Source organism: Pezoporus occidentalis, unplaced genomic scaffold, assembly GCF_034315485.1.
Source record: "Pezoporus occidentalis ecotype Australia unplaced genomic scaffold, CSIRO_AGI_Poc_V1 ctg532, whole genome shotgun sequence".
NCBI lineage: Eukaryota > Metazoa > Chordata > Aves > Psittaciformes > Psittacidae > Pezoporus > Pezoporus occidentalis.
Genome location: NW_026915869.1, coordinates 105,037 through 132,902, shown reverse-complemented (window position 1 = coordinate 132,902; position 27,866 = coordinate 105,037). Strand labels below are relative to the sequence as shown.

At 63.3% G+C, this 27,866-nt stretch overlaps 1 protein-coding gene across 1 annotated transcript; it reads left to right on the top strand.

Moving 5' to 3' along the window:
• Positions 1 to 137: 137 nt before the first annotated feature.
• On the top strand, positions 138 to 26,834 carry NPC1L1 (NPC1 like intracellular cholesterol transporter 1). The gene is made up of 19 exons (XM_062637674.1): positions 138 to 278; positions 1,890 to 3,418; positions 3,499 to 3,599; positions 4,607 to 4,779; positions 4,855 to 4,983; positions 5,061 to 5,243; positions 5,948 to 6,062; positions 14,482 to 14,609; positions 14,703 to 14,834; positions 15,651 to 15,740; positions 16,782 to 16,972; positions 17,042 to 17,169; positions 19,669 to 19,789; positions 19,872 to 19,927; positions 20,004 to 20,154; positions 21,765 to 21,996; positions 25,143 to 25,256; positions 25,339 to 25,501; positions 26,671 to 26,834. The coding sequence occupies exons 1-19, from the start codon at positions 225 to 227 to the stop codon at positions 26,832 to 26,834; spliced, it is 3,954 nt and encodes a 1,317-aa protein (XP_062493658.1). The 5' UTR covers positions 138 to 224.
• The last annotated feature ends 1,032 nt before the right edge of the window (positions 26,835 to 27,866 follow it).

The window sequence follows — 27,866 nt, the reverse complement described above, 5'->3', positions numbered from 1 at the left end:
CCCGTGAGCCCCATCCCGGTGCCCGGCAGCGCTGTGGCGCCGGGGGGGCACCTCCCTGGCACCGTTATCGATCGGGGTTAATGATCACAAGGGCTTTACTGCTCTGCCGAGGCCTGATTGGCTTTGGCACCGGTCAGGCCAGGCTGCACCGACGGCACCGGGAAACCACCCTGGGACAGGGGCTCACAGGGACCGGGTGGCACCGGCAGCACCTTGTGTCCACGATGCCGGGGGCCACCGCGCTGGCCATGGCGGTGCTGGCGGCGCTGCTGGCGCTGGTGAGTGCCCGGGGCTGGGTGAGCGGGGATGGGGACCGTGAGCACCAGTGTGGGGGGGGTGAGAGACATGGGGTATGGGACATGGGGATATGGGGATACAGGGACATGGGATACAGGCATATGGGACATGGGGATATGGAGATAGAGGGACATGGGATACAGGCATATGGGACATGTGGATATGGAGATACAGGGACATGGGATACAGGCATATGGGACATGTGGATATGGAGATACAGGGACATGGGATACAGGCATATGGGACATGGGGATATAGGGACATGGGATACAGGCATATGTGACATGTGGATATGGGGATACAGGGACATGGGATACAGGCATATGGGACATGGGGATATGGGGATACAGGGACATGGGATACAGGCATATGGGACATGGGGATATGGGGATATAGGGACATGGGATACAGGCATATGTGACATGTGGATATGGAGATACAGGGACATGGGATACAGGCATATGGGACATGGGGATATGGGGATATAGGGACATGGGATACAGGCATATGGGACATGGGGATATGGAGATATAGGGACATGGGATACAGGCATATGGGACATGTGGATATGGGGATATAGGGACATGGGATACAGGCATATGTGACGTGGATATGGGGATATAGGGACATGGGATACAGGCATATGGGACATGGGGATATAGGGACATGGGATACAGGCATATGTGACATGTGGATATGGAGATACAGGGACATGGGATACAGGCATATGGGACATGGGGATATGGGGACATCAGGATATAGAAATATGGGATATGGGGACGTGGATATTGGGACATGAGGACATGGGGTATGAGACATGGGGATATGGGAATCTGGGGATATGGAGATAGAGGGACATGGGATACAGGCATATGGGACATGGGGATATGGGGACATTGGGATATAGAAATACGGGATATGGGGACGTGGATATTGGGACATGAGGACATGGGGTATGGGACATGGGGATATGGAGATATAGGGACATGGGATACAGGCATATGTGACATGTGGATATGGAGATATAGGGACATGGGATACAGGCATATGGGACATGTGGATATGGAGATACAGGGACATGGGATACAGGCATATGGGACATGGGGATATGGGGACATTGGGATATAGAAATACGGGATATGGGGACGTGGATATTGGGACATGAGGACATGGGGTATGGGACATGGGGACAGGGGCACGAGGCACACACTACACTGGGACCTGATGCTGACCCTGGTGACAGCCGAGCTGTGGGTGCAGCAGCGCGGGGCTCCTCCCTGTGCCCGCAAGGGTGCTGGAGAGGGGCTTTGGGATATAAGTGATGTAGGGGCAGGGCAAGGGGATGGCTTGAACCTGCCCGAGCTGAGCTCTGAGGCAGAAGCTCTTCCCTGTGAGGGTGCTGAGGCGCTGGCACAGGGTGCCCAGAGAAGCTGTGGCTGCCCCATCCCTGGCAGTGCTCAAGGCCAGGTTGGACACAGGGGCTTGGAGCAAGCTGCTCTATGGAAGGTGTCCCTGCCCATGGCAGGGGTTGGAGCTGGATGCGCTTTAGGCTCCCTTCACCCCAACCAACCCCATGGCTCCGGCCCCCGCAGGTGGCCCCATCGTGGACCCCCACCCACAGCGCCGGTGTCTGCGCCTTCTACGGCGAATGCGGCTACAACCCGGAGGTGAACGTGTCCCTGGTGGCCTCCCAGGTGCCCTGCGTGTCCAACACGGCGGCGCGGGAGGCCACGGGCGCGCTCCTGGAGCTGCTGAGCTCCGTGTGCCCGGACCTGGTGCTCGGCGCGGCCGGGGCGCCGCGGGTGTGCTGCAGCCTGGCGCAGCTCCTGGCGCTGCAGCTCAGCGTGGCTCTGTCCGGCGCCGTGCTCGCCCGCTGCCCCGCCTGCGCCCGCAACTTCGCCAACATCCACTGCCACAACATCTGCAGCCCCGACCAGAGCCTCTTCGTCAACGTCACGCGCGCGGTGCCGGTGCAGGGCACGGCCCGCTTCGCCGTCGTCGAGTACCAGTGCTTCTACCGGCAGGAGTTTGCCGACGCCGCCTTCGCCTCGTGCCACGGCGTCCGGCTCCCGGCCACCGGCGGCTTCGCGCTGGACACCATGTGCGGGCTGTACGGCGCGCAGCTCTGCACCGCGCAGCGCTGGCTCGACTTCCAAGGGGACAAGAGCAACGGGCTGGCGCCGCTGCAGATCGACTTCCACCTCGTGCCCGACGGCACCGGCCCCGGCGAGGCCCTGCAGCCGCTGCACGCACGGGCCTGGAGCTGCAGCCAGGCCCTCAGCGCCGAGGAGCAGGCGTGCTCCTGCCAGGACTGCGCCGAGTCCTGCCCCACCATCACCCCCCCGGCCGGCCCCGCGCCCCCCTTCCGCATCGGCGCCGCCGACGGCGCCCTGGTGCTGTGCGCGCTGCTCTTCGCCCTCCTCGCCCTCCTCTTCCTCCTCGCCCTGTGCCGCCGGCACCGCGGCTCCAAGCAGGGCATCGCGCTGCAGCCGGCCCCGGCCGGCGCCCGCGGCTGCTCGACGCGATGGGGCGACGCCTGGCACCGGGCGCTGGTGCGGGCGTTCCGCTGGTGGGGGGTGCTGGTGGCCGCGCACCCGCTGCCGGTGCTGGTGGTGGCCGCGGGGCTGGTGGCGGGGCTGTCGGCCGGGTTCCGCACCCTGCGCCTCACCACCGACCCCGTGGAGCTGTGGTCGGCACCGGGCAGCCGCGCTCGGCAGGAGAAGGCCTTTTACGACCAGCACTTCGGGCCCTTCCTCCGCACCAACCAGGTGATCGTGACGGCGCCGCGGCGCAACGGCTCCCGCTACGACTCGGTGCTGTTCGGCGCCAAGAACTTCAGCGCCGTGCTCTCCATGGAGGTGCTGCGGGCGCTGCTGGAGCTGCAGGAGCGGTTGGCGGCCGCCACGGCGCCGGCGCCGGGCTCGGCAAGGCCGGTGAGGCTGCAGGACGTGTGCTACGCGCCGCTGAACCCCGGCAGCCCCTCGCCCGCCGACTGCTGCGTCAACAGCGTCACCCAGTACTTCCAGAACAACGGCACCCACCTGGCCATGGTGGCCACGCAGCCCCACGGCAAAGACACCGGCACCGTGGACTGGCGCGACCACCTCATCTACTGCGTCAAGTGGGTGCTGCGGCGCCGGCGGCGCGGGGATGGGTGCGGGCGGGCGGCGCGGTGACGGTGCCGGTGTCTGCGCCCCGCAGCTCCCCGCTGTCCTTCAAGGACATCACGGCGCTGGAGCTGAGCTGCACGGCTGACTACGGCGGCCCCGTGTTCCCATACATCGCCTTGGGTGGCTACAGCGGTGAGCAGGATGGGGCCCGCGGTGGGGCGGTCACAGCACCCCGTGGGGTTGACGTCGTGTTGTTCAACGGCGCAATGGCACCCGGGTTGATGTGACCCCATGGGCTGGGTGTCACGGCGCCCAAGGGAACGGCACCCCATGGGGTGGGTGTCTCCCGTCACCGGCTGGGGTGGGTGACATCCCCCCCCCATGGGATGTCACCCACCCACGATGGATCTCACGTCACCCAGGGGGATGTCAGCCTGTTGGGTGTCACCTGATGCGATGGGTGTTGTACCCCCCTATGCGATGTCACCCAGTGGGATGGGTAGCACGTCACCCAGTGTCACATCACCCATTGGTGGGATGTGGGATGTCACCCATTGGTGGGATGTGGGATGTCACCCATTGGTGGGACACTGCCCATTGGTGGGACGGCTGTCACATCACCCATTGATGGGATGTGGGATATCACCCATTGGTGGGATGCCACCCATTGGTTGTACGGGTGTCACGTCACCCATTGGTGGGATGGGTGTCACATCACCCATGGATGTGATGTCACCCATTGATGGGATGTCACTTGTTGGAGGGATGTCACCCATTGGTGGGCCAGGTGTCACATCACCCAATGGTGGGATGTCACCCGCTGGTGGGCCAGGTGTCACGTCACCCATTGGTGGGATGTCACCCATTGGTGGGCCAGGTGTCACGTCACCCATTGGTGGGATGACACCCATTGGTGGGATGGGTGTCACATCACCCATGGATGTGATGTCACCCATTGATGGGATGTCACTTGTTGGAGGGATGTCACCCATTGGTGGGCCAGGTGTCACATCACCCAATGGTGGGATGTCACCCGCTGGTGGGCCAGGTGTCACGTCACCCATTGGTGGGATATCACCCATTGGTGGGCCAGGTGTCACGTCACCCATTGGTGGGATGTCACCCATTGGTGGGCCGGGTGTCACATCCCCCTATGTGCTGTCACCCTCTGGCCGTCTCCCACGCGCGGCTGTCCCCAGGCTCGGAGTACACGGAGGCCGAGGCGCTCATCGTCACCTACTCGCTCAACAACTTCCCGCGCGAGGACCCGCGGCACCAGTGGGTGCTGAGCTGGGAGAGCCGCTTCCTCCAGGTGGTCCGGGACTTCCAGCGCACCCACGGCCACAACCTCTCCGTCGCCTTCATGGCCGAGGTGAGCCCCGCCGGGGGCCCCGGCAGCACCCATGGGTGCCCGGCCCCCCCCCTTAACCCACCTCCTTGCCCTCAGCGCTCGCTGGAGGACGAGATCAACCGCACCACGGGCGAGGACGTCCCCATCTTCGCCATCAGCTACGCCGTGGTGTTCGCCTACATCGCGCTGGCGCTGGGCGAGTACACGGCCTGGCGCCGCGTGCTGGTGGGTGCCGGGGAGGGCTCGGGGTGGCGGCGGCGCCTTTGGGTGCCCCGTTGGGTGCTGAGCGTCCCCCGTCGCAGGTGGAGTCGAAGGTGACGCTGGCGCTGGGCGGCATCGCCGTGGTCATCGGCGCCGTGTTCTCCGCCATGGGGCTGCTGGCGCTGCTGGGGCTGCCCTCGTCCCTCATCATCCTCGAGGTCGTGCCCTTCCTCATCCTCGCCGTGGGCGCCGACAACATCTTCATCTTCGTGCAGGAGTTCCAGGTGTGGGGCAGGGGGGGTGCCGTGGGGCGGGGTCAGCGGGGCCCCTTGGGGACGGGGTCCCCATGGAGCATGGGGGCACCGGTGGGTACGGAGGTCCTGTGGGCATCCCCGTGCTCCTGGTGTTGGTTGGGGGTCACATTGGTCCCAGTGTGGCTCAGGGTCCCCATGTCCCCGCTGTGGGTCAGGGTCCCCAGGTTCCCGCTGTGGGTCAGGGTCCCCACGTCCCCACTGTGGGTCAGGGTTCCCCATGTCCCCGCTGTGGGTCAGGGTCCCCACGTCCCCACTGTGGGTCAGGGTTCCCCATGTCCCCGCTGTGGGTCGGGGTCCCCACGTCCCCGCTGTGGGTCCAGGTTCCCCACATCCCCGCTGTGGGTCGGGGTTCCCACATCCCCGCTGTGGGTCAGGGTCCCCACGTCCCCGCTGTGGGTCGGGGTCCCCACGTCCCCGCTGTGGGTCGGGGTCCCCATGTCCCCGCTGTGGGTCAGGGTTCCCCACGTCCCCGCTGTGGGTCGGGGTCCCCACGTCCCCGCTGTGGGTCAGGGTCCCCACATCCCTGCTGTGGGTAAGGTTCCCCACGTCCCCGCTGTGGGTCCGGGTTCCCCATGTCCCCGCTGTGGGTCAGGGTCCCCACATCCCCGCTGTGGGTCAGGGTCCCCACATCCCCGCTGTGGGTCGGGGTCCCCACGTCCCCGCTGTGTCAGCAGCAGTCGCCGCGGGAGCCGGGCGAGCGGCGGGAGGATCACATCGGGCGGGTGCTGGCGCAGGTGGCCCCCAGCACGGTGCTGTGCAGCCTCTCCGAGCTCATCTGCTTCCTGCTGGGTGAGCGGCGCGGGGGCACGGGGGACACGGGGGGACACGGGGGCACGGTGCTCACAGGGGGGTCAGGGACATGGGGGCACATGGGGGACCCCCATCAGGCAGGGGAGCCTGTGGGTGCTGAGGGTGCTGGGGCACCGGGATACTGGGACTGGTGACACTGGTGCTGGTGTCACTGGGTCCTGGTGTCACTGGTGCTGGTGTCACTGGTGCCGGTGTCACTGGTGCCAGTGTCACTGGTGCTGGTGTCACTGGTGCCGGTGTCACTGGTCCTGGTGTCACTGGTTCCTGGTGTCACTGGTGCTGGTGTCACTGGTGCCGGTGTCACTGGTCCTGGTGTCACTGGTTCCTGGTGTCACTGGTGCTGGTGTCACTGGTGCCGGTGTCACTGGTGCTGGTGTCACTGGTCCTGGTGTCACTGGTCCTGGTGTCACTGGTTCCTGGTGTCACTGGTGCCGGTGTCACTGGTGCTGGTGTCACTGGTCCTGGTGTCACTGGTCCTGGTGTCACTGGTGCCGGTGTCACTGGTGCTGGTGTCACTGGTCCTGGTGTCACTGGTCCTGGTGTCACTGGTGCCGGTGTCACTGGTCCTGGTGTCACTGGTCCTGGTGTCACTGGTGCCGGTGTCACTGGTGCCGGTGTCACTGGTCCCGGTGTCACTGGTCCTGGTGTCACTGGTGCCGGTGTCACTGGTCCTGGTGTCACTGGTCCTGGTGTCACTGGTGCCGGTGTCACTGGTTCCTGGTGTCACTGGTGCCGGTGTCACTGGTGCTGGTGTCACTGGTCCTGGTGTCACTGGTGCCGGTGTCACTGGTCCTGGTGTCACTGGTCCTGGTGTCACTGGTGCCGGTGTCACTGGTTCCTGGTGTCACTGGTGCCGGTGTCACTGGTGCTGGTGTCACTGGTCCTGGTGTCACTGGTCCTGGTGTCACTGGTGCCGGTGTCACTGGTGCTGGTGTCACTGGTCCTGGTGTCACTGGTGCCGGTGTCACTGGTCCCGGTGTCACTGGTCCTGGTGTCACTGGTGCCGGTGTCACTGGTCCTGGTGTCACTGGTCCTGGTGTCACTGGTGCCGGTGTCACTGGTGCCGGTGTCACTGGGTCCTGGTGTCACTGGTGCCGGTGTCACTGGTGCTGGTGTCACTGGTCCTGGTGTCACTGGTGCTGGTGTCACTGGTGCTGGTGTCACTGGTGCTGGTGTCACTGGTGCCGATGTCACTGGTGCTGGTGTCACTGGTGCCGGTGTCACTGGTGCCGGTGTCACTGGTCCTGGTGTCACTGGTGCCTGTGTCGCTGGTGCCGATGTCACTGGTCCTGGTGTCACTGGTGCTGGTGTCACTGGTACTGGTGTCACTGGTGCCGGTGTCACTGGTGCTGGTGTCACTGGTGCCGGTGTCACTGGGTCCTGGTGTCACTGGTGCCGGTGTCACTGGGTCCTGGTGTCACTGGTGCCGATGTCACTGGTCCTGGTGTCACTGGTGCTGGTGTCACTGGTGCTGGTGTCACTGGGTCCTGGTGTCACTGGTGCCGGTGTCACTGGTGCTGGTGTCACTGGTGCCGGTGTCACTGGTCCTGGTGTCACTGGTGCCGGTGTCACTGGTGCTGGTGTCACTGGTACCGGTGTCACTGGGTCCTGGTGTCACTGGTGCCGGTGTCACTGGTCCTGGTGTCACTGGTGCCGGTGTCACTGGTGCCGGTGTCACTGGTCCCGGTGTCACTGGTCCCGGTGTCACTGGTGCCGGTGTCACTGGTGCCGGTGTCACTGGGTCCTGGTGTCACTGGTGCCGGTGTCACTGGTCCTGGTGTCACTGGTGCCGGTGTCACTGGTGCTGGTGTCACTGGTCCTGGTGTCACTGGTCCTGGTGTCACTGGTGCTGGTGTCACTGGTGCTGGTGTCACTGGTCCTGGTGTCACTGGTGCCGGTGTCACTGGTGCTGGTGTCACTGGTGCCGGTGTCACTGGTCCTGGTGTCACTGGTCCTGGTGTCACTGGTGCCGGTGTCACTGGTCCTGGTGTCACTGGTGCCTTTGTCGCTGGTGCCGATGTCACTGGTCCTGGTGTCACTGGTGCTGGTGTCACTGGTACTGGTGTCACTGGTGCCGGTGTCACTGGTCCTGGTGTCACTGGTGCTGGTGTCACTGGGTCCTGGTGTCACTGGTGCTGGTGTCACTGGTCCTGGTGTCACTGGGTCCTGGTGTCACTGGTGCTGGTGTCACTGGTGCCGGTGTCACTGGTTCCTGGTGTCACTGGTGCCGGTGTCACTGGTGCCGATGTCACTGGTCCTGGTGTCACTGGTGCCGGTGTCACTGGTCCTGGTGTCACTGGTGCCGGTGTCACTGGTCCTGGTGTCACTGGTCCTGGTGTCACTGGTGCCGGTGTCACTGGTCCTGGTGTCACTGGTGCTGGTGTCACTGGTGCCGGTGTCACTGGTCCTGGTGTCACTGGGTCCTGGTGTCACTGGTGCTGGTGTCACTGGTGCCGGTGTCACTGGTCCTGGTGTCACTGGTGCTGGTGTCACTGGTGCCGGTGTCACTGGGTCCAGGTGTCACTGGTGCCGGTGTCACTGGGTCCAGGTGCCACTGGTGCTGGTGTCACTGGTGCTGGTGTCACTGGGTCCAGGTGTCACTGGTGCTGGTGTCACTGGTGCTGGTGTCACTGGTGCCTGTGTCGCTGGTGCCGATGTCACTGGTCCTGGTGTCACTGGTGCTGGTGTCACTGGTCCTGGTGTCACTGGTGCCGGTGTCACTGGTGCCGGTGTCACTGGTGCTGGTGTCACTGGGTCCTGGTGTCACTGGTGCTGGTGTCACTGGTACTGGTGTCACTGGGTCCTGGTGTCACTGGTGCCGGTGTCACTGGTCCTGGTGTCACTGGTGCCGGTGTCACTGGTGCCGGTGTCACTGGGTCCTGGTGTCACTGGTGCTGGTGTCACTGGGTCCTGGTGTCACTGGTGCTGGTGTCACTGGTGCCGGTGTCACTGGTCCTGGTGTCACTGGTGCCGGTGTCACTGGTCCTGGTGTCACTGGTGCCGGTGTCACTGGTGCCGGTGTCACTGGTCCCGGTGTCACTGGTCCCGGTGTCACTGGTGCCGGTGTCACTGGTCCTGGTGTCACTGGTTCCTGGTGTCACTGGTGCTGGTGTCACTGGGTCCTGGTGTCACTGGTGCTGGTGTCACTGGTGTTGGTGTCACTGGGTCCAGGTGTCACTGGTGCCGGTGTCACTGGTGCTGGTGTCACTGGTGCTGGTGTCACTGGTCCTGGTGTCACTGGTCCTGGTGTCACTGGTGCTGGTGTCACTGGTCCTGGTGTCACTGGTGCCGGTGTCACTGGTCCTGGTGTCACTGGGTCCTGGTGTCACTGGTCCTGGTGTCACTGGTGCCGGTGTCACTGGTGCCGGTGTCACTGGTGCCGGTGTCACTGGTGCTGGTGTCACTGGTGCTGGTGTCACTGGTTCCTGGTGTCACTGGTGCCGGTGTCACTGGTGCTGGTGTCACTGGTGCCGGTGTCACTGGTCCTGGTGTCACTGGTCCTGGTGTCACTGGTGCCGGTGTCACTGGTGCTGGTGTCACTGGTGCCGGTGTCACTGGTCCTGGTGTCACTGGTTCCTGGTGTCACTGGTTCCTGGTGTCACTGGTGCTGGTGTCACTGGTGCTGGTGTCACTGGTCCTGGTGTCACTGGTTCCTGGTGTCACTGGTGCTGGTGTCACTGGTGCTGGTGTCACTGGTGCCGGTGTCACTGGTGCCGGTGTCACTGGTGCTGGTGTCACTGGTCCTGGTGTCACTGGTCCTGGTGTCACTGGTGCTGGTGTCACTGGTCCTGGTGTCACTGGTGCCGGTGTCACTGGTCCTGGTGTCACTGGTGCTGGTGTCACTGGTGCCGGTGTCACTGGTGCCGGTGTCACTGGTGCCGGTGTCACTGGTACTGGTGTCACTGGTTCCTGGTGTCACTGGTGCCGGTGTCACTGGTGCCGGTGTCACTGGTTCCTGGTGTCACTGGTGCCGGTGTCACTGGTGCCGGTGTCACTGGTGCTGGTGTCACTGGTGCCGGTGTCACTGGTCCTGGTGTCACTGGTGCTGGTGTCACCGGTGCTGGTGTCACTGGTGCCGGTGTCACTGGTCCTGGTGTCACTGGTGCTGGTGTCACTGGTGCTGGTGTCACTGGGTCCTGGTGTCACTGGTGCTGGTGTCACTGGTGCCGGTGTCACTGGTTCCTGGTGTCACTGGTCCTGGTGTCACTGGTGCCGGTGTCACTGGTGCCGGTGTCACTGGTCCTGGTGTCACTGGTGCCGGTGTCACTGGTGCTGGTGTCACTGGGTCCAGGTGTCACTGGTGCTGGTGTCACTGGTGCTGGAGTCACTGGTGCCTGTGTCGCTGGTGCCGATGTCACTGGTCCTGGTGTCACTGGTGCTGGTGTCACTGGTCCTGGTGTCACTGGTGCCGGTGTCACTGGTCCTGGTGTCACTGGTGCTGGTGTCACTGGGTCCTGGTGTCACTGGTGCTGGTGTCACTGGTACTGGTGTCACTGGGTCCTGGTGTCACTGGTGCCGGTGTCACTGGTCCTGGTGTCACTGGTGCCGGTGTCACTGGTGCCGGTGTCACTGGGTCCTGGTGTCACTGGGTCCTGGTTTCACTGGGTCCTGGTGTCACTGGTGCTGGTGTCACTGGGTCCTGGTGTCACTGGTGCTGGTGTCACTGGTGCCGGTGTCACTGGTCCTGGTGTCACTGGTGCCGGTGTCACTGGTCCTGGTGTCACTGGTGCCGGTGTCACTGGTCCCGGTGTCACTGGTGCCGGTGTCACTGGTCCTGGTGTCACTGGTTCCTGGTGTCACTGGTGCTGGTGTCACTGGTGCTGGTGTCACTGGGTCCTGGTGTCACTGGTGCTGGTGTCACTGGTGCTGGTGTCACTGGGTCCTGGTGTCACTGGTGCCGGTGTCACTGGTGCCGGTGTCACTGGTGCTGGTGTCACTGGTGCTGGTGTCACTGGTCCTGGTGTCACTGGTCCTGGTGTCACTGGTGCTGGTGTCACTGGTGCCGGTGTCACTGGTGCCGGTGTCACTGGTCCTGGTGTCACTGGGTCCTGGTGTCACTGGTGCCGGTGTCACTGGTGCCGGTGTCACTGGTGCCGGTGTCACTGGTGCTGGTGTCACTGGTGCCGGTGTCACTGGTGCTGGTGTCACTGGTTCCTGGTGTCACTGGTGCCGGTGTCACTGGTGCCGATGTCACTGGTCCTGGTGTCACTGGTGCCGGTGTCACTGGGTCCTGGTGTCACTGGTGCTGGTGTCACTGGTGCCGGTGTCACTGGTGCCGGTGTCACTGGTCCTGGTGTCACTGGGTCCTGGTGTCACTGGTGCCGGTGTCACTGGTCCTGGTGTCACTGGTGCCGGTGTCACTGGTCCTGGTGTCACTGGGTCCTGGTGTCACTGGTGCCGGTGTCACTGGTGCTGGTGTCACTGGTGCCGGTGTCACTGGTCCTGGTGTCACTGGTTCCTGGTGTCACTGGTTCCTGGTGTCACTGGTGCTGGTGTCACTGGTGCTGGTGTCACTGGTCCTGGTGTCACTGGTTCCTGGTGTCACTGGTGCTGGTGTCACTGGTCCTGGTGTCACTGGTGCCGGTGTCACTGGTGCCGGTGTCACTGGTCCTGGTGTCACTGGTGCTGGTGTCACTGGTGCCGGTGTCACTGGTGCCGGTGTCACTGGTACTGGTGTCACTGGTTCCTGGTGTCACTGGTGCCGGTGTCACTGGTGCCGGTGTCACTGGTTCCTGGTGTCACTGGTGCCGGTGTCACTGGTGCTGGTGTCACTGGTGCCGGTGTCACTGGTGCCGGTGTCACTGGTCCTGGTGTCACTGGTGCTGGTGTCACTGGTGCTGGTGTCACTGGGTCCTGGTGTCACTGGTGCTGGTGTCACTGGTGCCGGTGTCACTGGTGCCGGTGTCACTGGTGCCGGTGTCACTGGTCCTGGTGTCACTGGTGCCGGTGTCACTGGTCCTGGTGTCACTGGTGCCGGTGTCACTGGTCCTGGTGTCACTGGTGCCGGTGTCACTGGTGCCGGTGTCACTGGTCCTGGTGTCACTGGTGCCGGTGTCACTGGGTCCTGGTGTCACTGGTGCTGGTGTCACTGGTGCTGGTGTCACTGGTGCTGGTGTCACTGGTGCCGGTGTCACTGGTCCTGGTGTCACTGGTGCTGGTGTCACTGGTGCTGGTGTCACTGGTGCTGGTGTCACTGGGTCCTGGTGTCACTGGTGCCGGTGTCACTGGTTCCTGGTGTCACTGGTGCCGGTGTCACTGGTGCCGGTGTCACTGGTGCCGGTGTCACTGGTCCTGGTGTCACTGGTGCTGGTGTCACTGGTGCCGGTGTCACTGGTCCTGGTGTCACTGGTGCTGGTGTCACTGGTGCTGGTGTCACTGGTCCTGGTGTCACTGGTGCCGGTGTCACTGGTCCTGGTGTCACTGGTGCCGGTGTCACTGGTCCTGGTGTCACTGGTGCTGGTGTCACTGGTGCCGGTGTCACTGGTCCTGGTGTCACTGGTGCTGGTGTCACTGGTGCTGGTGTCACTGGTCCTGGTGTCACTGGTGCCGGTGTCACTGGTCCTGGTGTCACTGGTGCCGGTGTCACTGGTGCCGGTGTCACTGGTCCTGGTGTCACTGGTGCCGGTGTCACTGGTGCCGGTGTCACTGGTCCTGGTGTCACTGGTGCCGGTGTCACTGGGTCCTGGTGTCACTGGTGCCGGTGTCACTGGTGCCGGTGTCACTGGTGCTGGTGTCACTGGTCCTGGTGTCACTGGTGCTGGTGTCACTGGTCCTGGTGTCACTGGTGCCGGTGTCACTGGTCCTGGTGTCACTGGTGCCGGTGTCACTGGTGCCGGTGTCACTGGTCCTGGTGTCACTGGTGCCGGTGTCACTGGTGCCGGTGTCACTGGTCCTGGTGTCACTGGTGCCGGTGTCACTGGGTCCTGGTGTCACTGGTGCCGGTGTCACTGGTGCCGGTGTCACTGGTGCTGGTGTCACTGGTCCTGGTGTCACTGGTGCTGGTGTCACTGGTCCTGGTGTCACTGGTGCTGGTGTCACTGGTGCCGGTGTCACTGGTCCTGGTGTCACTGGTGCCGGTGTCACTGGTGCCGGTGTCACTGGTCCTGGTGTCACTGGTGCCGGTGTCACTGGTGCCGGTGTCACTGGTCCTGGTGTCACTGGTGCCGGTGTCACTGGGTCCTGGTGTCACTGGTGCCGGTGTCACTGGTGCCGGTGTCACTGGTGCTGGTGTCACTGGTCCTGGTGTCACTGGTGCCGGTGTCACTGGTCCTGGTGTCACTGGTGCCGGTGTCACTGGTGCCGGTGTCACTGGTCCTGGTGTCACTGGTGCCGGTGTCACTGGTGCCGGTGTCACTGGTCCTGGTGTCACTGGTGCCGGTGTCACTGGGTCCTGGTGTCACTGGTGCCGGTGTCACTGGTGCCGGTGTCACTGGTGCCGGTGTCACTGGTGCTGGTGTCACTGGTCCTGGTGTCACTGGTGCTGGTGTCACTGGTCCTGGTGTCACTGGTGCTGGTGTCACTGGTGCCGGTGTCACTGGTCCTGGTGTCACTGGTGCTGGTGTCACTGGTGCTGGTGTCAATGGTCCTGGTGTCACTGGTGCCGGTGTCACTGGTCCTGGTGTCACTGGTGCCGGTGTCACTGGTGCCGGTGTCACTGGTCCTGGTGTCACTGGTGCCGGTGTCACTGGTGCCGGTGTCACTGGTCCTGGTGTCACTGGTGCCGGTGTCACTGGGTCCTGGTGTCACTGGTGCCGGTGTCACTGGTGCCGGTGTCACTGGTGCTGGTGTCACTGGTCCTGGTGTCACTGGTGCCGGTGTCACTGGTCCTGGTGTCACTGGTGCCGGTGTCACTGGTGCCGGTGTCACTGGTCCTGGTGTCACTGGTGCCGGTGTCACTGGTGCCGGTGTCACTGGTCCTGGTGTCACTGGTGCCGGTGTCACTGGGTCCTGGTGTCACTGGTGCCGGTGTCACTGGTGCCGGTGTCACTGGTGCCGGTGTCACTGGTGCTGGTGTCACTGGTCCTGGTGTCACTGGTGCTGGTGTCACTGGTCCTGGTGTCACTGGTGCTGGTGTCACTGGTGCCGGTGTCACTGGTCCTGGTGTCACTGGTGCTGGTGTCACTGGTGCTGGTGTCAATGGTCCTGGTGTCACTGGTGCCGGTGTCACTGGTCCTGGTGTCACTGGTGCCGGTGTCACTGGTGCCGGTGTCACTGGTCCTGGTGTCACTGGTGCCGGTGTCACTGGTGCCGGTGTCACTGGTCCTGGTGTCACTGGTGCCGGTGTCACTGGGTCCTGGTGTCACTGGTGCCGGTGTCACTGGTGCTGGTGTCACTGGTTCCCGCTGTCCCGTTCCCGCTGTCCCGTTCCCGCTGTCCCGTTCCCGGTGTCCCGGTGCAGGCTGTCTCTCCTCCATGCCCGCCGTCCGCACTTTCTCCCTCACCGCCGCCCTCGCCATCGCCTTCGATTTCCTGCTCCAGGTCTCCGCCTTCGTGGCGCTGTTGGCGCTCGACGCCCGGCGCGAGGAGGTGGGGACGGGACGGGACGGGACGGGACGGGGGGGGCTGGGTTTGGGGGGGTCCCGGGGGTGACCCCGTGTCCGTGCTCCCCCCCCCCCCCAGGCCTCGCGCCCCGAGCTCTGCTGCTGCTGCCGCGTGGACAAGGGCCCCGCGGGGCCGGCGCTGAGGCTGCTGCGGCCGCTGCTGCAGCGCCTGGTGCCGGGGCTGCTGCACCCCCGAGTGCGGCCCCCGGTGGTGAGGGGGGGGCAAAGGGGGGGGGGGCAAGGGGGGGATGGGTTAAGGGGGGGCTGGGGTCAAGGGGGGCTGGGGTCAAGGGGGGATGGGGACAAGGGGGGGAATGGGGTCAAGGGGGGCTGGGGTCAAGAGGGATGGGGTCAAGGGGGGGTGGGGTCAAGGGGGGGCTGGGGTCAAGGGGGGCTGGGGTCAAGGGGGGCTGGGGTCAAGAGGGATGGGGTCAAGGGGGGGTGGGGTCAAGGGGGCGAGCTGGGGTCAAGGGGGGATGGGGTCAAGGGGGGGGCTGGCGTCAAGGGGCGGAGCTGGGGTCAAGGGGGGGGATGGGGTCAAGTGGGGGTGGGGTCAAGGGGGCGAGCTGGGGTCAAGGGGGGAGGGGGTCAAGGGGGGGGCTGGCGTCAAGGGGCGGAGCTGGGGTCAAGGGGGGGGATGGGGTCAAGTGGGGGTGGGGTCAAGGGGGGGGATGGGGTCAAGGGGGGATGGGGTCAAGGAGGGGGTCAAGGGGGGGTGTCAAAGGGGGGCCTGGGGTCAAGGGGGGAGCTGGGGTCAAGGGGGGCTGGGGTCAAACGGGGGGCTCGCGTCAAGGGGGCTGGGTTCAAGGGGGTGGGGGGTCAAGGGGGGATGGGGTCAAGGGGGGATGGGGTCAAGGGGGGGCTGGGGGGGTCCTTGAAGTGGGGGGCAATGGGGGTTTGGGTGTTATGGGGGGGGCAAGGATCCTCCGGGGTTCCTTGGGTGTCTCGGGGGGACCCAGGGGTGCTGGGGGGCACTGGGGGGCTCAGCGGTGCGGGGGGGGTCCCCTGATGGGCGCTGCTGCTGCAGGTGCTGCTCTTCCTCCTGCTCGCCTGCGCCGGGCTCTACCTCATGCTGCAGCTGCCCGTGGGGCTGGACCAGGAGCTCGCCATGCCCAAGGTGGGGACCCGGCCCATGGGGATGGGGGGGGCTTGTGTGGGGCGGATGGGGGGGACACCGCACCCCCACGTAAGGTCACCATGGGGATGGGGTGGCCTCGGTGGGGCTGTATAGAGCCAGCACAGGGGTGGTGTGGGCACAGCATGGTCCCTGTGGGGCTGGGGCCACGCAGGCGCGGTGAGACTCCACTGAAGGTGTCGTGGTGGGTGTTGTGGTGGGTGCCATGGTGGGTGCTGTCATGGTGGGTGCTGTTGCAGTGGGTGCTGTGCTGGGTGCCATGGTGGGTGTTGTGGTGGGTGTTGTGGTCGGTGTCATGATGGGTGTCATGGTGGGTGTCATGGTGTGTACTGTCGCAGTGGGTGCTGTGCTGGGTGTCATGGTGGGTGCTGTCATGGTGGGTGCTGTTGCAGTGGGTGCTGTGGTGGGTTTCATGGTGGGTGTCATGGTGGGTGCTGTCGCAGTGGGTGCTGTGGTGGGTGTCCTGGGGGGTGCTGTCGCGGGTGTCCTGGGGGGTGCTGTCACAGTGGGTGCTGTGGTGGGTGCCATGGTGGGTGCTGTTGCAGTGGGTGCTGTGGTGGGTGTCCCGGTGGGTGCTGTCGCAGTGGGTGCTGTGGTGGGTGTCATGGTGGGTGCTGTCGCAGTGGGTGCTGTGGTGGGTGTCCTGGTGGGTGCTGTCGCAGTGGGTGCTGTGGTGGGTGTCATGGTGGATGCTGTCGCAATGGGTGCTGTGGTGGGTGTCATGGTGGGTGCTGTTGCAGTGGGTGCTGTGGTGGGTGTCCTGGTGGGTGCTGTTGCAGTGGGTGCTGTGGTGGGTGTCCTGGTGGGTGCTGTCGCAGTGGGTGCTGTGCTGAATGTCATGGTGGGTGCTGTTGCAGTGGGTGCTGTGGTGGGTGCTGTGGTGGGTGTCGTGGTGGGTGTCATGGTGGGTGCTGTCGCAGTGGGTGCTGTGGTGGGTGTCATGTTGGGTGCTGTCGCAGTGGGTGCTGTGGTGGGTGTCATGGTAGGTGCTGGCACCCATCTGACCCTCGCTGGGTGCCCCAGGACTCCTACGTGCTCCAGTACTTCAGTGCCCTCAACCAGTACCTGGCCGTGGGGGTCCCCGTGTTCTTCGTCACCACCGAGGGCTACAACTTCTCCTCCCCAGAGGGCACCAACGGGATCTGCTCCAGCTCCGGCTGCGCCAGCGACTCCCTGACGCACACGGTGGAGATGGCCACGCGCTTCCCCAACGTGTGAGTGCGCTGCGGGCAAGGGGGCGGCGCGGGGCCTCCCCGCGGCTCCTGAGCACGGCCCCTGCCCAGGTCCTTCCTGGCCATCCCGGCCACCTCCTGGCTCGACGACTTCCTCGACTGGCTCAACCCCACCGGCCGCTGCTGCCGCGTCCACCGCTACGGCAACGCCACCGGCCAGTTCTGCCCCGCCACCAGCGGTGAGGGGAGCCGGGGCCACTGTGGTGGCGGTTGGGTGGGGGTCGTGGTGGGCATTGGGTGTGCATGGGGTGCCCACCATGGTGGCCACTGGACGTACGTTGAGTGTTCACCATGGTGGCTGTTGGGTCTACAATGGGTGCCCACCATGGTGACCATTGTGTGTATATGGCGTGCCCAGTACAGTGGCTGTTGGGTGCACACAAAGTCCATGCCATGGTGGCCATTGGGTGTATGTTGGGTGCCCACCATGGTGCCCATTGGCTGTATGTTGAGTGAACACCATTATGGCCACTGGATATACATTGAGTGTTCACCATGGCAGCTGTTGGGTCTACATCAGGTGCTCACCATGGTGGCCACTCAGTCTACGTTGAGTGCCTGCTATGGTGGCCATTGGGTCTACAATGGGTGCTCACCACGGTGACCATTGTGTGTATATGGTGTGCCCGGCACAGTGGCTGTTGGGTGCACACAAAGTCCATGCCATGGTGGCCATTGGGTATATGTTGGGTGCACACCATGGTGCCCATTGGCTGTATGTCGGATTCCTACCATGATTGCCATTGGCTGTACGTTGGATGCCTACCATGATGGCCATTGGGTGTATGTTGGATGCACACCGTGGTGCCCATTTGGGTGCATGTTGGATGCACACCATGGTGCCCATTGGCTGTACGTTGGATGCCTACCATGATGGCCATTGGGTGTATGTTGGATGCACACCGTGGTGCCCATTTGGGTGCATGTTGGATGCACACCATGGTGCCCATTTGGGTGTATGTTGGATGCACACCATGGTGCCCATTGGCTGTACGTTGGATGCCTACCATGATGGCCATTGGGTGTATGTTGGATGCACACCGTGGTGCCCATTTGGGTGCATGTTGGATGCACACCATGGTGCCCATTTGGGTGTATGTTGGATGCACACCATGGTGCCCATTGGCTGTACGTTGGATGCCTACCATGATGGCCATTGGGTGTATGTTGGATGCACACCGTGGTGCCCATTTGGGTGTATGTTGGATGCACACCATGGTGCCCATTTGGGTGTATGTTGGATGCACACCATGATGGCCATTGGATGTATGTTGAGTGTTCACCATGGTGGCTTTTGGGTCTACATTGGGTGCTCACCATGGTGGCCATTGTGTTAATGGCATGCCCAGCACAGTGGCTGTTGGGTGCACGCAAAGTCCACACCATGATGGCCGTTGGATGTATGTTGAGTGTTCACCATGGCGGCCATTGGGTCTACATCGGGTGCTCTCCATGGTGGCCATTCGGTCTACATTGGGTGCCTACTATGGTGGCCATTTGGTCTTCAATGGGTTCCCGCCATGGTGCCCACTCGGTCTACATTGGGTGCTCACCATGGTGGCCATTCAGTCTACATTGGGTGCCTACAATGTGGCCATTGGGTCTACAATGTGTGCCCACCGTGTTGGCCATTGTGTGTATGTTGCATGCCCGGCACAGTGGCTGTTGGGTGCACACAAAGTCCACGCCATGGTGGCCATTGGGCACACGTTGTGTTCCCACCATAGTGGCTGTTGTGTGCACTTACGGTCCACACCTTGGTGCCCAGTGAGTGTATGTTGGGTGCTCACCATGGCGCCCATTAGGTTCATGTTGGGTGCCCACAGTGGTGGCTGTTGGGTGTACGTATGGGCCACACCATGGTGGCCATAGGATGTGTGTTGAATACCCACCATGGTGCCCATTGGGTGTATGTTGGGTGTCCACCATGGTGCCTATTGGGTGTATGTTGGCTGCTTATCATGGTGGCCATAGGGTCTATCTTGGGTGTGCAACATGGTGGCCACTGGTTGTACACTGGGTGGCTGTCGGGTGTATGTCATGATGGCCTTTGGTTGTGCATTGGCTGGCCACAATGGTGGCCATTGGGTGCATGGTCCAAACCATGGTGGCCATTGGGTGTATGTTGTGTGGCCACCGTGATGCCTGTTGGGTAGGTGTTGCGTGCCCACCATGGTGGCCATTGGGTGTATGTTGTGTGGCCACCGTGATGCCTGTTGGGTAGGTGTTGGGTGCCCACCATGGTGGCCATTGGGTGTGTGTTGTGTGGCCACCGTGATGCCTGTTGGGTAGGTGTTGCGTGCCCACCATGGTGGCCATTGGGTGTATGTTGTGTGGCCACCGTGATGCCTGTTGGGTAGGTGTTGCGTGCCCACCATGGTGGCCATTGGGTGTATGTTGGCTGCCCATCATGGTGGCCATAAGGACCATCTTGGGTGTCCTCCATGGTGGCCATTGGGTGTGTGTTGGGTGCTCACCATGGTGGCCATTGAGTGCACACTGGGTGCGTGTTGGCTGCATGTCACGGCCGGCCATTGGGTGCGCATCGGGTGCTCACCCTTGTGGCCATTGCGTTTCTGTTGGGTGCACGATGGTGCCCATTGTTCACCCACCGGTGTCTCCTCGGGTGCCCCCCCCCGGGTCCCCCACAGCACCCATTGTGTGCCCCGGTCCCACAGATGACCCGAGCTGTGTCGGCGGCCGGTGCCTCAACACGACGCGGCGCCCGACCCCGGAGGAGTTCCAGCGCTTCCTGCCCTGGTTCCTGCAGGACCGCCCCACGCTGCAATGCGCCAAGGGGTATGGACACAGTGCGTGTGTGTATGGGGGGGGACCCTATGGGGTGCCCCAGCGCCGCTGACCCCATATCCCCTCCCCGCAGCGGCCTGGGTGCCTACGACACCGCGGTGAGCATGGACGCCAACGGCACCATCCTGGGTGAGCGCAGGGGAGCGGGGGGCTCGGGACGGGGGGTGCTGGGTGCGGAGCTGACCCCCCCCCCCCCGCCCCACAGCCACGCGGTTCATGGCCTACCAGCGCCCGCTGCGCACGGCGCAGGAGTACACGGCAGCGCTGCGGGCGGCGCGCGCCCTGGCCGAGGAGCTCACCCACACCCTGCGCCGCGTGCCCGGCACCCAGCCCGGCTTCCGCGTCTTCCCCTACGCGTGAGCACCCAGCGCGGGGAGGGCCCGGGGGTGGTGGTGAGGGCGCCGCGGTTGATGGGGCCTCAGCATCACCGGGACAAGGATGTGGGGCATGGGGGTGTGGGGACAGGGATAAGGGATGGGGGGATATGGGGAAGTGGGGATGTGGGATATGGGGATGTGGGATATAGGGATATAGGGATATGGGGATGTGGGATATAGGGATATAGGGATATGGGGATGTGGGATATAGGGATGTGGGGACAGGGATGTGGGGCATGGGGGTGTGGGGACATGGATAAGGGATGGGGGGATATGGGGAAGTGGGGATGTGGGATATGGGGATATGGGGACAGGGATGTGGGGCATGGGGGCGTGGGGACATGGATAAGGGATGGGGGCACATGGGGAAGTGGGGATGTGGGATATGGGGATGTGGGGACAGGGATGTGGGGCGTGGGGGTGTGGGGACATGGATAAGGGATGGGGGGATATGGGGAAGTGGGGATGTGGGATATGGGGATATGGGGACAGGGATGTGGGGCATGGGGGCGTGGGGACATGGATAAGGGATGGGGGGATATGGGGAAGTGAGGATGTGGGATATGGGGATATGGGGACAGGGATGTGGGGCATGGGGATGTGGGGACATGGATAAGGGATGTGGGGACATGGGGAAGTGGGATATGGCAATGTGGGATATGGGGATATGGGGACATGGGGATGTGGGGATATGGGGACATGATATGGGGACATGGGGATGTGGGGATATGGGGACATGGGATATGGGTGCATTGGGATATGGGGATATGGGGTCATGGGGCTATGGGATATGGGATATGGGTACACTGGGATATGGGACATGGGGTTATGGGATATGGGACATGGGATTTGGGTACATTGGGATATGGGGTTATGGTATATGGGACATGGGATATGGGTACATTGGGATATGGGGACATGGGGTTATGCGATATGGGACATGGGATATGGGTACACTGGGATATGCGGATATGGGGACACGGGGATATGGGACATGGGGCTATGGGATACGGGGATATGGGACATGGGGATATGGGACGTGGGATATGGGTACATTGGGATATGGGCATATGGGGACATGGGGCTATGGGATATGAATATATGGGGATAGGGGGACATGGGGATATGGAGATATAGGGACATGGGGTACAGGAATATGGGACATGGGGATAGGGTGATATGGGGACATGGGACATGGCATATGGGGATATGGGAATATGGGGACATAGCAATATGGGGATATGGGGACATTGGGATATAGCAATATAGGATATGGGGACATGCGGATACTGGGACATGAGGACATGGGGCTATGGGACATGGGGACAGGGACCCGCGGGGCTCCTCCCTGTGCCCGCGAGGGTGCTGGAGAGGGGCTTTGGGATGCAAGGGCTGTAGGGGCAGGGCAAGGGGATGGCTTGAACCTGCCCGAGCTGAGCCCTTAGGCAGAAGCTCTTCCCTGTGAGGGTGCTGAGGCGCTGGCACAGGGTGCCCAGGGACGCTGTGGCTGCCCCATCCCTGGCAGTGCTCAAGGCCGGGTCGCGGCGCCCTGCCCCATGGCCGGGGCTGCAGCCAGAGCCGTCCCGCAGGGTGACCCACGTGTACTACGAGCAGTACGTGACGGTGGTGGCCGAGGGCCTGGTGACGCTGGGGCTGTGCCTGGTGCCCACCTTCCTCGTGTCCTTCGTGCTGCTGGGCACGGACCTGCGCTCCAGCGCCGCCACGCTCCTCACCATCGCCATGAGCCTGGTGGACACCGCCGGCGCCATGGCCCTATGGGACATCCCCTACAACGCCGTGGCCCTCATCAACCTGGTGGCGGTGCGGGGCGGGGGGGCAATGGGTGCCATTGGGTGTCTGGGGGTGCCATGGGGGTCTGGGGGTGCCATGGGTGTCTAGGGATGCCATTGGGTGTCTGGGGGTGCCATTGGTGTCTGGGGGTGCCATGGGTGTCTGGGGGTGCCATGGGTGTCTAGGGATGCCATTGGGTGTCTGGGGGTGCCATTGGTGTATGGGGGTGCCATGGGGGTCTGGGGGTGCCATTGGGTGTCTGGGGGTGCCATTGGTGTATGGGGGTGCCATGGGGGTCTGGGGGTGCCATTGGGTGTCTGGGGGTGCCATGGGTGTCTGTGGGTGCCATGGGTGTCTCTGGGTGCCATGGGGGTCTGGGGGTGCCATTGGGTGTCTGGGGGTGCCATTGGGTGTCTGGGAGTGCCATTGGGTGTCTGGGGGTGCCATTGGTGTCTGGGGGTGCCATGGGTGTCTGGGGGTGCCATGGGTGTCTCTGGGTGCCATGGGGGTCTGGGGGTGCCATTGGGTGTCTGGGGGTGCCATTGGTGTCTGGGGGTGCCATGGGTGTCTGGGGGTGCCATGGGTGTCTGGGGGTGCCATTGGTGTCTGGGGGTGCCATTGGGTGTCTGGGGGTGCCATTGGTGTCTGGGGGTGCCATGGGTGTCTGGGGGTGCCATTGGTGTCTGGGGGTGCCATGGGTGTCTAGGGATGCCATTGGGTGTCTGGGGGTGCCATTGGTGTATGGGGGTGCCATGGGGGTCTGGGGGTGCCATTGGGTGTCTGGGGGTGCCATTGGTGTATGGGGGTGCCATGGGGGTCTGGGGGTGCCATTGGGTGTCTGGGGGTGCCATGGGTGTCTGTGGGTGCCATGGGTGTCTCTGGGTGCCATGGGGGTCTGGGGGTGCCATTGGGTGTCTGGGGGTGCCATTGGGTGTCTGGGAGTGCCATTGGGTGTCTGGGGGTGCCATTGGGTGTCTGGGGGTGCCATTGGGTGTCTCTGGGTGCTATGGGTGTCTGTGGGTGCCATTGGGTGTCTGGGGGTGCCATTGGGTGTCTCTGGGTGCCATTGGGTGTCTGGGGGTGCCATTGGTGTCTGGGGGTGCCATGGGTGTCTGGGGGTGCCATGGGTGTCTATGGGTGCCATGGGTGTCTATGGGTGCCATGGGGGTCTGTGGGTGCCATTGGTGTCTGGGGGTGCCATTGGGTGTCTGGGGGTGCCATGGGGGTCTGGGGGTGCCATGGGGGTCTGGGGGTGCCATGGGTGTCTCTGGGTGCCATGGGGGTCTGGGAGTGCCATTGGGTGTCTGTTGGTGCCATTGGGTGTCTGTGGGTGCCATTGGGTGTCTCTGGGTGCTATGGGTGTCTCTGGGTGCCATTGGGTGTCTGGGGGTGCCATTGGTGTCTGGGGGTGCCATGGGTGTCTGGGGGTGCCATTGGTGTCTGGGGGTGCCATTGGGTGTCTGGGGGTGCCATTGGTGTCTGGGGGTGCCATGGGTGTCTGGGGGTGCCATTGGTGTCTGGGGGTTCCATGGGTGTCTGGGGGTGCCAATGGGTGTCTGGGGGTGCCATTGGTGTCTGGGGGTGCCATGGGTGTCTGGGGGTGCCATGGCTGTCTGGGGGTGCCATGGGGGTCTGGGGGTGCCATTGGGTGTCTGGGGGTGCCATTGGTGTATGGGGGTGCCATGGGGGTCTGGGGGTGCCATTGGGTGTCTGGGGGTGCCATTGGTGTCTGGGGGTGCCATGGGTGTCTGGGGGTGCCATTGGTGTCTGGGGGTGCCATTGGGTGTCTGGGGGTGCCATTGGTGTCTGGGGGTGCCATGGGTGTCTGGGGGTGCCATTGGTGTCTGGGGGTGCCATGGGTGTCTGGGGGTGCCATTGGTGTCTGGGGGTGCCATGGGTGTCTGGGGGTGCCATTGGGTGTCTGGGGGTGCCATGGGTGTCTGGGGGTGCCATGGGTGTCTCTGGGTGCCGTTTGGTGTCTCTGGGTGCCATTGGGTGTCTGTGGGTGCCATGGGGGTCTGGGGGTGCCATTGGGTGTCTGGGGGTGCCATGGGTGTCTGGGGGTGCCATGGGTGTCTCTGGGTGCCATTTGGTGTCTGTGGGTGCCATTGGGTGTCTGTGGGTGCCATGGGTGTCTGGGGGTGCCATTGGGTGTCTCAGGGTGCCATGGGTGTCTGGGGTTGCCATGGGTGTCTCTGGGTGCCATGGGTGTCTATGGGTGCCATGAGGGTCTGGGGGTGCCATGGGTGTCTGGGGTTGCCATGGGTGTCTCTGGGTGCCATTGGGTGTCTGGGGGTGCCATTGGGTGTCTGGGGGTGCCATTGGGTGTCTCTGGGTGCCATTGGGTGTCTGGGGGTGCCATTGGGTGTCTGGGGGTGCCATTGGTGTCTGGGGGTGCCATGGGTGTCTGGGGTTGCCATGGGTGTCTCTGGGTGCCATGGGTGTCTATGGGTGCCATGGGGGTCTGTGGGTGCCATGGGTGTCTGGGGGTGCCATTGGGTGTCTGTGGGTGCCATTGGGTGTCTGGGGATGCCATTGGGTGTCTGGGGTTGCCATGGGTGTCTCTGGGTGCCATTGGGTGTCTCTGGGTGCCATTGGGTGTCTGGGGGTGCCATTGGTGTATGGGGGTGCCATGGGTGTCTGGGGGTGCCATGGGTGTCTGGGGGTGCCATGGGTGTCTCTGGGTGCCATTTGGTGTCTGTGGGTGCCATTGGGTGTCTGGGGTTGCCATGGGTGTCTCTGGGTGCCATGGGTGTCTATGGGTGCCATGAGGGTCTGGGGGTGCCATGGGTGTCTGGGGGTGCCATGGCTGTCTGGGGGTGCCATGGGTGTCTGTGGGTGCCATTGGGTGTCCATGGGTGCTGTTGAGTGTCTGTTGTGTGTCACAGTAGATGCCATTGGGTGTCTGTGGGTGCCATGGGTGTCTGGGGGTGTCGTGGGTATCTGGGGGTGCCGTTGGGTGTCTGTGTGTGCCATGGGTGTCTCTGGGGTGTCACAGTGGGTACCATTGGGTGTCTCTGGGATGTCACAGTGGGTGCCATTGGGTGTCTGTGGGTGCCATGGGTGTCTCTGAGGTGTCACAGTGGGTGCCATTGGGTGCCTCTGGGTGCCATTGGGTGTCCGTGGCTGCCATTGGGTGGCCACGGGTGCCATGGGTGTCTCTGGTGTCCCCGCAGGCCGTGGGTATCTCAGTGGAGTTCGTGTCCCACCTCACCTACGCCTTCGCCCACAGCCCCCAGGCCGGGCGCGTGGCTCGCGCCGCCGATGCCACCGTCACCATGGGCAGCAAGGTGGGACCGGGGCGCGCGGGGACCCCCACGGGACCCCCAGGGGACCCCGAGGGGCCCTGGTGACCCCGCTGCCCCCCCGCAGGTGGTGGCCGGGGTGGCCCTGACCAACCTGCCCGGCATCGTGGTGCTGGCCTTCGCCAAGGCCCAGCTCATCCAGGTCTTCTTCTTCCGCCTCAACCTCATCATCACGCTGCTGGGGCTGGCGCACGGGCTGCTCTTCCTGCCCGTGCTGCTCAGCTACATGGGTACCACAGCACCCAGTGACTCCCATTGACTCCCCTTGACTCCCGTTGACTCCCATTGACTCCCGTTGACTCCCAATGACTCCCATTGAAACCCATTGATGCCCAATGACTCCCATTGACACCCATTGACTCCCATTGACTCCCCTTGACGCCCATTGACTCCCATTGTCACCCAGTGAAACCCATTGACTCCCATTGACTCCCCTTGACGCCCATTGACACCCACTGACTCCCCTTGACGTCCAATGACGCCCATTGACTCCCACTGACACCCATTGACACCCAGTGACTCCCGTTGACTCCCATTGACTCCCGCTGACACCCATTGACACCCAGTGACTCCCATTGACTCCCATTGACTCCCGCTGACACCCATTGACTCCCACTGACACCCAGTGACGCCCATTGATGCCCATTGACTCCCATTGTCACCCAATGACGCCCAATGACGCCCACTGACTCCCACTGACACCCATTGAAACCCATTGACTCCCACTGACACCCAATGACTCCCATTGACACCCACTGACGCCCAATGACTCCCATTGACACCCAATGACTCCCATTGACTCCCATTGATGCCCATTGATGCCCATTGACGCCCATTGACTCCCACTGACACCCATTGAAACCCATTGACTCCCATTGACTCCCACTGACGCCCATTGACGCCCATTGATGCCCATTGACTACCACTGATGCCCAATGACTCCCATTGACACCCAATGATTCCCATTGACTCCCATTGATGCCCATTGATGCCCAATGACTCCCATTCACACCCATTGACTCCCACTGACACCCATTGACACCCATTGACACCCATTGACTCCCATTGACACCCATTGACTCCCATTGACGCCCATTGACTCCCATTGATGCCCATTGACTCCCATTGACACCCATTGATGCCCATTGACGCCCATTGACTCCCACTGATGCTCAATGACTCCCATTGACACCCAATGACTCCCATTGACTCCCATTGACGCCCATTGATGCCCATTGACTCCCATTGACACCCATTGACTCCCACTGACACCCATTCACACCCATTGACTCCCATTGACTCCCATTGACACCCATTGACTCCCATTGACACCCATTGACACCCATTGACTCCCATTGACACCCGCTGCCCCCTCATTGTCCTCCCGTTTTCCCCACAGGACCCAGCCCGCAGGGGACCCCGCCGGGGGTCACAACGGGGGACGCGGTGGTGCCGGCTGTGGGGCTGACGCCCGGCAGCCCCGGCTCTGGGGAGAAGAGCAGGGAGCAGGAGCAGGAGCAGGAGCAGGAGCAGGACAAGGTCCCCGTCCCCAGGCAGGGCTGAGCCCTCGCCCCCCTTCCCCAAGCTCTATTTAAACTGGTTTCTGAGCCTCAGCACTGGGTGTCACTGGGACGGGTTCCCAAGCGTCACCAGGGGATGTGTGGGGCAGCGCTGTGGGGCACCATGAGGCTCGTGTGGGGGTAGATGGACACTGAGGGGACAGCGCCATTGAGGCCCATGGGTGCTGCGGGGACAGGGATGTGTGGGGCATATGATGGTCAATGGGGTGGTGCCATGTGGGGCTGACAGGGCCATATGGGGCCCATAGGCACGCGCGTGGAGAAGGGTGTGCAGGGCACTGATGGACAGGACCATTGAGGCCCATGGGCACTGACGGACAGGGATGTGTGGAGCAGGGGGACTCTGTAGGGTCAAGGCCATGTGGGGCACAAGGGCTCTGTGGGGTTAAGGCCATGTGGGGCACAGGGGCTCTGTGGGGTCAAGGGACCACATGGGGCCTGCAGGCACTTGTGGGGCACAAGGACACTGAGGGAGACACAAGGCCATGTGGGGGACACAGGTTTTTAGTTAAGAACATGTGGGGCACATGGGGCCATTTGCAGGGCAAGGGTGTGCAGGGCCCTGATGGACGAGGATGTGTGGGGCAGGGGGGCTCTGTAGGGTCAAGGGGCCACACAGGGCCCGCAGGCACTTGTGGGGCACAAGGACACTGTGGGGGACATGGGGCCATGTGAACACTGGAGGCACAGGGCCATGTGGGGCACATGATGCCATTTGTAGGGCAAGGATGTGCAGAGCCCCGATGGACAGGGATGTGTGGGGCAGGGGATGGCTCTGTGGGGCAGGGTGAGGGCTCTGTGGGGCAGGGTGGGGGCTGTGTGGGGCAGGGTGAGGGCTCTGTGGGGCAGGGTGGGGGCTGTGTTGGGCAGGGTGGGGGCTCTGTGGGGCAGGGGGCAGAGCTCTGTGGGGCAGGGTGAGGGCTCTGTGGGGCAGGGTGGGAGCTCTGTGGGGCAGGGGGCGGGGCTCTGTGGGGCAGGGGGCGGGGCTCTGTGGGGCAGGGTGGGAGCTCTGTGG

Bases quoted from the DNA above. Each gene is read 5' to 3' on its own strand.
- NPC1L1 (XM_062637674.1), top strand. From the start codon at position 225: ATGCCGGGGGCCACCGCGCTGGCCATGGCGGTGCTGGCGGCGCTGCTG. The intron at 279-1,889 runs GTGAGTGCCCGG...CGGCCCCCGCAG, and splicing joins TGGCGGCGCTGCTGGCGCTG to GTGGCCCCATCGTGGACCCC. The intron at 17,170-19,668 runs GTGAGGGGAGCC...CCGGTCCCACAG, and splicing joins GTTCTGCCCCGCCACCAGCG to ATGACCCGAGCTGTGTCGGC.